The sequence below is a fragment of the Gymnoscopelus microlampas genome (genome assembly GCF_963454915.1).
Source record: "Gymnoscopelus microlampas genome assembly, chromosome: 12".
Taxonomy (NCBI): Eukaryota; Metazoa; Chordata; class Actinopteri; order Myctophiformes; family Myctophidae; genus Gymnoscopelus; species Gymnoscopelus microlampas.
Window position 1 is genome coordinate 29141404 of NC_139949.1, and position 8478 is coordinate 29149881.

At 40.7% G+C, this 8478-nt stretch overlaps 1 protein-coding gene across 1 annotated transcript; it reads right to left on the minus strand.

Annotated features, from left to right (window-relative positions):
- Positions 1 to 1121: 1121 nt before the first annotated feature.
- Positions 1122 to 6674, minus strand: hspb1 (heat shock protein, alpha-crystallin-related, 1). Its single transcript, XM_084074440.1, has 3 exons — positions 5968 to 6674; positions 3450 to 3513; positions 1122 to 1986 (listed from the first exon to the last, which is right to left on the minus strand). Exons 1-3 carry the CDS (start codon positions 6581 to 6583, stop codon positions 1818 to 1820), a joined length of 849 nt encoding a protein of 282 aa, XP_083930566.1. The 5' UTR covers positions 6584 to 6674; the 3' UTR covers positions 1122 to 1817.
- Positions 6675 to 8478: the final 1804 nt, after the last annotated feature.

Consider the following 8478-nt stretch of genomic DNA (forward strand, 5'->3'; position numbering starts at 1 on the left):
AGAGTTTTTTTTAATAACCTATGTACAAGCTCACGTGAGCTTGTAGATCGGCTATTTTCAAGTAGTCGATGTATCTAAGCCACTTCTTTTGGGCTTGTTTTCATAGACCTGGTTGCTTATTTCTCTCGCAAAATATGGCAACACTGATCGCAGGTAGCGTGCCTTTGCGTCTGCATTCAGCTTCTCTCTGTATGGTAACTCTCTGTCACTCATTGCCAGGTCCATCTTCTGTCCTTTACCAATAAATTCGCTGTAGTTCAGGACACGTCGTGACTCGTGGGTAACTGTCAATGTTGTTGATACTAGCTGTTGTTATGGAGCTCCCTTAATATGGCCACCGTAACTACTTCAGCCTAAGCTTGGCCACGCCTTTTGCCCGGAGTCTATAGGCCTACTATGTAATTAAAAAGTGGATTGCCATGATGAGCCTTTTGCTGAGCACATACAGTAGCTCCCGCTTGAGAATGAACTTGACTGACTTTGAGACTGACTGTATGATGGTTATTATTATGTTCTGTCTGTTCAGACTTGCCATTCAAATGTAATGGCCACTGACAGTGTTGCCAGATAGTACAGGGACACGACATGGGAAAGATATAATTGCAAAAGAAAAAATGTGTTATTAAAAGACCCAAGAATCTTGATATTATTGATCACAAGAAAGGAGGCAATAATGAGAAATTAGTATCGGACTAGCCTCGATCTCCATAAAAGTATTGGACTGATTGAACCTCCATACTGTTGATATTGCAACAGAGATGTACAGTATATAGTCTACTATGAAAAAAATACTTAACCTACACCAGCTTAGCATGAGAGATGTTTTTTACATCAAATTTGTGATGATTATTTTTATAAATTGAAGAAATAGATATTGCTTATGGACTAATTGATATATACATGTCAAGATAATGTATTTGTATTCCCTTTTTCTACAACAGGATACGTGTAAGTTGTAACCATGGCTGTATTGTTTGCTTTAATTATTTTTTTTATATTACTGGTTGTAAAAAATGTCAACCTAAATGTTAACCTACATAAACAAAAATGTACAAAATGTACAAACAAAACTCTCTCTATACTACATATTACAGTAAAAACAAAAAAGTCAAGTGACCAAGTGAATTAATTCTTCTTTATTCTGTTTGAATTAATGACATTTCCAAATGAAACTTGGGATGAAAATATGCATTTTCCCCAGTTCTAAGAGGCAATAGGGACTTCTCTTTGTCTACAGCCAGACAAAGAGGGTGATGTGGGTGTATCCTCTCCCGGTACATTGGTTCTTCAGCATTTGATATTATATCAGTCCTTCTGTGGTTCCCCTTGCTGTTGTTTGTAGTGTGTCAGGAGAGGGGACATGTGCTGAAGCAAGCACTTTTTGGAATGAATGAGTGTGTGTGTGTGTGTGTGTGTGTGTGTGTGTGTGTGTGTGTGTGTGTGTGTGTGTGTGTGTGTGTGTGTGTGTGTGTGTGTGTGTGTGTGTGTGTGTGTGTGTGAGAGAGAGAGAGAGAGAGAAGAGAGAAGAGAAAGAGGGGGGAGAGTTGTGGGTGGGGAATGGAGATGTTCTAGATTCAAATAAAAAGTATAATTAAAATGTGTGCAAAGACAGGGTTTTTGCACACATGGGGTGTCCTCCCTCATCTTTCTCTCAATGGTCTTGACATTATGGACATGTCATCTTTATGACTGGAAGCAATCATCTGTGGTACTGGTAGTGATACCATGAAGCCACCTGTAGATAGGCTATCTATAATCAGTCATGTGTTTTTGTAGGTGCGTCTGAAGGCATGTGTGCATTGTAACATGGAGAGACTTCAATGCATTTCTTCCGACGTCACCACATCAGATTTGCCGGCCATTGTTACAGGGATGGAGATCTCGGAGGCCTCGATAGCGAATTTGTTCAAAGGAGCCTCCACAGTCAGCACTCCTTCAGGGGATAGGCTGGAGATCACCTTCTCCACGTCAGCAGTAGTGGGGAGTCTGAACGTGAGGGATACAACATCATTCAGATTAATAAGCACTACTAATGACTGCACTGGATATTTCGAGAACAGCGTGTTGATAATCTTAATCTAGATCATCTAGTCAGTGTTTCTTGTGCTATAAAATGCAGTGGTGTAAAGTAACAAAGTACGTTTACGCAAGTACTGTACATAAGTACAATTTTGGGGTATTTGTACTTTACTTGAGTATTTCCAATTTTCAATCAACTTTTACTTCTACTCCACTACATCTCAGAGGCAAATATTGTACTTTTCCCCCACCTCAATCATTTGAAAACTTTAGTTACTTGTTACTTTGCAGATATAAATACATTACATTATAAAACATACATGAACCACTGTATCCCTATTTTATACCTAGGCTATTTGAAAATAGCTGATCTACAAGCTCACAACATGTCGCAACACGGCACGTTGTGAGCTTGTAGATCTGCTATTTTCAAACATTTTAGTACTTTTACTTTTGGTACTTTAAGTACATTTTGATACCAATACTTTTGTACTTTTACTAAAGTACATTTTTAATCCCAGACTTTTACTTAACAGAGTACAGAGTACTTCTACATTGCAGTATTGATACTTTTACTTAAGTAAAACATTTGAGTACTTTTTCCACCACTGATAAAATGGCTAATAACAACATGCTAGTGTGCTACTAACATAAACCCTTCATGCCACACAAGCTCAATACTGGCAGCTCTCATTGGATTCTATGGCCCCAGGATGGCAGCAGAGTCCTGTGAAGCAAGACTCAGAGACTGGAGGCTGCAGCTGTTTTTCAGAGTGTGACACTCAGACAGGCCTGACCAATTCTACACTAAAGACACTCACAGCAGCCAAGCCAAAGAGCCTGAGAAAGCCTGAGAAATTTAATTCCATCAAGAAGAGCTGCTGTGAAGCCACCATGAAAAAGGCAAAGTTGATCAATTTACTGGCATTAAAGGACCACTTCACCTTCATCTTCATATAATTGGTCCTATAACTAATAGGACCAATTACCATTTCAGTCTGTGTCTCAGATTGCTTCTATTTCAGCTAACTTTTCAGGCAGAGAACAGCTGTAGTTTCCATCAGCTTGGACCCTGTCGATGATGTCATTGGTAGGCAGGTTTCCTAACTGTCTATAGCCTACCAGACGGAAATGGTGCCACCTTATTATGAGCATTAGTGAGTACCAATTATATGAAAATATGGTTGAAAATGTGTTTTATTTTTATTTTGTTAAGTATACTACATTGTTATGGAATCATTACCATTACTTTAGTTTTGACCAGTTTTAAATATTATTTTAACATCATTTAATTATTTCTCAGTTTCCTCTAATTTACAGTACATCTCATTCACATCCTTATTTTGTTGATGCAAAAAAGAAGAAGAAGAAGAAGAAATAGAAGGAGAAGAAGAAAAATAAGAAGACGAAGAAGAAGGACATCTACTCACGTGTATTTCCTGGTAAAGCATCTAGATACAAAGCCATGTTCATCCTTCCTCTCCTCATGTTTACCTATGTGGACACAGAAAACAGACTCTGACTCCATGGATAATGAAACAGGGACATGAAATAGGGACATGTGATGCACTGTAATAGCACACCATACCATTGGCACAAGACATTTTATAAATTGGTCAAATGTATTGCAATAAATAAATAATACTAGATTATACAAATCAATACGATTCACAGCTTGAAATAAAACATAGGATACATAGGATATGAGATTTTGTTGTGTACAGTTGCCAGATTCCTTTGAGACAGAATGCATGTTGGCATGGCTTGGGGGAATTTACACATTATGGTGGTGATACCTCTTTGAAGCTGTCTGACACGTGAATTTACAATATCCTGGAGTAGGGCTGAGTATCGTTCAAAAATCTTTGTTATCAATACTGATTCGATACTTCTACATTACACCTTAATTACGAAGCGGTTTTAAATTACAGTTACAGTATGAATAAAGTCTACTGTATTTAACTACACTTAACACAACTTGAAGTTGTCTGATCTTCTTGCTGACCCAACAAAAAATGAGTACAAGAGTACAAACAAATGAAATAAATGTAGAATAAATAAATACGATAATTTCCAGGGCAAAAACATAGAGTTGCTTCATACTAAGGCAAGGCTTGACTCAATAGTTCTTCAGATGAATCAACACAGACAAGCCTGCTCCTGGCTGATGTTTACAGCAAGATGAAAATAAACTTGAACTCGTCTTACTGCACCAACAAAAACATCTGAATTCAAACACAGGACATAAATGTAAAACAAAAACAAAAACAACAACAATGCAAATAGTTTCGATACCCCTTAGGTTTCAATACCCCTTAATATCGATGTTTTCAGTTTGATGCCAAGAAAGTATCGAAATTCAATACCAAGTCCTATCCTGGAGAGGTCTAGTACCAATATAGTTTCTAGAAATAGTTCACACCCGAAGGTCACCGGTAGTCAGACCCTGTCTATCTCACATTAGTTTCCTAAAGACACACAAAAACATGGCACTTGTGATGAAATACTACCCTCATTCTCACACTGCATAACATTGTATGTTCATTTTCACAACAGGCAGATAAAGGCCATTTTCTTAAGGGACCTGTCCTCCTTTCAACAAGATGCACCACTGTGTGTCAGACAGGCATGAGCAAACCTCTTTTCAACCACTACATAAGGGCTATTAGTTGAAAATATGCTCTCCAGACAAGTGGCCAAGTATTGTATAATAATCCTGTCTCTAACAAATATGGGTCCGCTGTGCAGCATGCAGATCACAATCTGAATGTTTATTTGACTCAGAGTTCAGAGTTAAAATAAAAGTCAGGATTTATGTCTGCACATTTATGTCTGGCACTGACATGAGATACCGGTATACAATGTATAAATGGAGTAGGGCCTCTTGGACATGTTTTATCTTTCTCTACTGTCCTCCACCAGAGTTAATCTGTCAGCAGAGAGGATGATATATGGAACTGGTCTGGATAAGAAACAGCAGTCCATTTAAAGTATCACTAGACTGGGTGAGTCACTTCTAAATCCATTACTTAAGAGTAGGCACTAAAATGTTAGAGAGAGAAAGTGTGAAAGGCAGAGAGAGGAGGGGTGCTGGAGACAGAGTACTGTTTGGGCCTTATGTTTACTTTCTCCTATACAGCGCTGCAAGTCATATCTGTACTAGTCTCTGAATGTAATCGTTTGACTGTATCACAAATCTGGGAAGACTCTAATATGGGTGGGGGACCACCATGTATCCCACCTCCCATTCCCCTGGGAGTGTTAAATACCGCCCCTCCCCAAACCAGACAGGCGCTTCTCTCACCATACAACAATGCACATACCCTCTGCTCTCGGTTATGTGCTAATTTGTGTAGTTTTTGTATCAAATCCTTATTCTGGATGTGAAAATAAAAACAAATAATTTTGTCCAGTCGACCGATATGTGAAAGACGTTGTTTGGGTATTGTTCTCACAGTTTACTGAATGAAACCTTTTTCAGTAAATGTGTACATGTACTGCAAAACTTTTCATTACTAATCACTCCCTTCCTAGGTCAAGTCTGGTCCAGTCCTGTTTTGATAGGGGCGGGGGACTCTATTGTTACCTTGAGATGATGTCATTGTGTGGTAATACCTTCCTTGTGCCTTGCTTTAAATGCTTCCTTGTCTTTTTAATGTTGCTGCTAGCAATGTCTCTGACACACTCGGAGAAGCCTGGCAATACTAAAGGAACATTATGTATTGACTGAAGTATGTCGCAGTGTTTTGGACCAAGCTCGAAACATGTATGTACCGTTACATAGCTGCTTTTGTGTATTTGGTCATATTTTGGACATTCAAAGAAATGCTTTGAGTGGAAACATATTCGTAGACTATAATGCAGATCAAGAGGCCATTATTAGAGAGTCATGCATTGAAACTGAAGCTGTCTAGTGTGTTGCAGTCAGAATGAGAACTGAGGGCTCACCAGTGATTTCCACCACGCCATCCTTGGTCTTGACTACCAACTCCTCAGGAGAGAAGTGGTTGACGTCTAGGCTGACCTTCCAGCTGTCCTGGGTCTGCTTGATCTCCGACACGCCAGTGCTCATCTGGCGGCCGAGGGCGCGGGCCTGCTGGGCCATCAGCTGGTTCTGGGCCATCAGCTGGTTCTGGGCAGCCATCATAGCGCTGGGGCCCATCATAGCACTGGGGCCCATCATGGGGCTCTGGGGCATCATGGAGCTCTGGGGCATCATGGAGCTCTGGGGCATCATGGGGCTCTGGGGCATCATGGGGCTCTGGGTCATCATGGGGCTCTGGGGCATCATGGGGTTCTGGGGCATCATAGGGGTCTGTGTCATCATGGGAGTCTGTGGCATCATGGAAGTCTGTGGCATCATGTTCATCATGCTCATGTCAGGGGCCAAGGCGGAGGGACGCATGTACCCCGGCCAGTGGGTGCTGGGGAAGCTGTGGAAGTCCTCCATCAGAGCTGGCATACCGAAGGTCTGGTCAAAGAGGCGGCTGCCCTGATGCCAGTCGCGGAACGGGTCCCAGCTTGGTGTGCGGAGCAGAGTGAAGGGGATGCGCCTCTCGGACATGCTGGAAGTTTAGCTTGAGTGTTGCTGGTGGCTGCAGAAGAAAATCCCTTTGACCTCTTAGGAAATGTTTCCGAAAGTGCTGTCCGTGTCTCAGCTTGGAGCTTTTATACACACCAACGCCCACCCTGTCCCACAGAGCCCTCCCATCTGACTCCAGTCATCAACCAACCCACCCCCCAAAAGATATTTCTGGAAGGTACTTGTATGTCTATTTGTAGCAGACATAGCACTAGAATGGAATCCAAGGGGTATGCCAATTGTAATCCCCCCTCCCATTCGCTCCCTGGACGTCAGGCACAGGCAGAAGAATTTAGATGACTGCTGGTAAGCCAGGCAGGCACACTCATCACATATGAATGTCAAGACTTGGCTCAGAAAGACTAAACACATGCTGTTTCTGACATGGACCTGTATGGGACACAATGTTAAACATACAGGCACATCCACGCTAGCAGTCTGATATTAATTGTGCTGTGGAATCTCAGACAGTGACACTACAGTTCAAACATACTGTAGATTAGATCACATGCACATAAACACAGACACAGACACCCGCACGCGCACACACACGCACACACACACACACACACACACACACACACACACACACACACACACACACACACACACACACACACACACACACACACACACACACACACACACACACACACACACAGACAGACCACAAAAAAAATACTTCCAGACACATCCTAAAAAAATGAATTAATCAACAATTTAGGGTTGAAGTGTTTTTGACCAAGTATTACGTTTTTCAAGCCATCTCTAAAAAATTAAATACAATTTGCTCTCGGTCTTTAGTGGGCACACCACGTATTACATGTTAATATCAATAAACACTATCCTGAAGGAATATCATGAGTTAAAGGGAATTTGAGCAAATGTTTGACAGACAGACAGACAGACAGTGTCGGGGAAGTTATGTTTAAAAATGTAATATATTACATATTGCTTATTACCTTTGATAATTGTAATCTGTTATATGACATTGTTACTGGTGAAAGTAATAACCCTCAGCACTGTAGATAGATAGAGAGAAAATCACATGTATTGCCAATTGCCAAGTGGAAACTTCTTCAACCATGTGAGTGATTTAGCTCCTGTTGAACTGGTATCTTACTGTAATCTAACACATGGGTGCTGGGCCTACAGGCTTTGTGCTTACTAATATAGTCTACAATCATCACAGATATGGTACTGTATGTTCCCATCTACATAGTCAGCAGTGGCAATCACATGAGCTTTTCTCAATTTCAAAAACATCCTCATTACTCCATACTGCTGCATTTAGTCTCAGCTAAGAAGGAGCAGTAATTCACACATAATTGATTTAGATCCAACTTGTACACATTATAAATTAATTTGATTTGATTAGAGCATAGGAAAGAGATATCTGTATTGGTTTTGCCTTGAGAACAGTCTACCCTCACTTCTTGTAACTAAGGCAAGAACGACATGCTCTTGGTTACTTAAAATGCACACCAAAAAGTTCATTTTTCAGTTCTGGTAATATACTGTACTATATATTAATAATAATAATATATAGTGCCCCCTAGGGGTAAGTATATACAGTGTGTTTATACATATATATATACACGCACGCACGCACGCACGCACGCACGCACGCACGCACGCACGCACACACACACACACACACACACACACACACACACACACACACACACACACACACACACACACACACACACACACACACACACACACACACACACACACACACACACACTGGAGAGAACATAAGTATATGAACATAAACAAACCCAGGAAAGACACCAGGAGGATCTCATTTTTCCAATTTTGTTATATGTTTATTTTCAGGTATAATAATTTACACTACAAATAATGACTCTTAT

Coding starts and splice junctions, on each gene's coding strand:
- hspb1 (XM_084074440.1), bottom strand. CDS start 6,583: ATGTCCGAGAGGCGCATCCCCTTCACTCTGCTCCGCACACCAAGCTGG. Junction 3,514..5,967: donor TGGCGTGGTGGAAATCACTG/GTGAGCCCTCAG, acceptor GTGTCCACATAG/GTAAACATGAGGAGAGGAAG. Junction 1,987..3,449: donor TGCTTTACCAGGAAATACAC/GTGAGTAGATGT, acceptor CCTCACGTTCAG/ACTCCCCACTACTGCTGACG.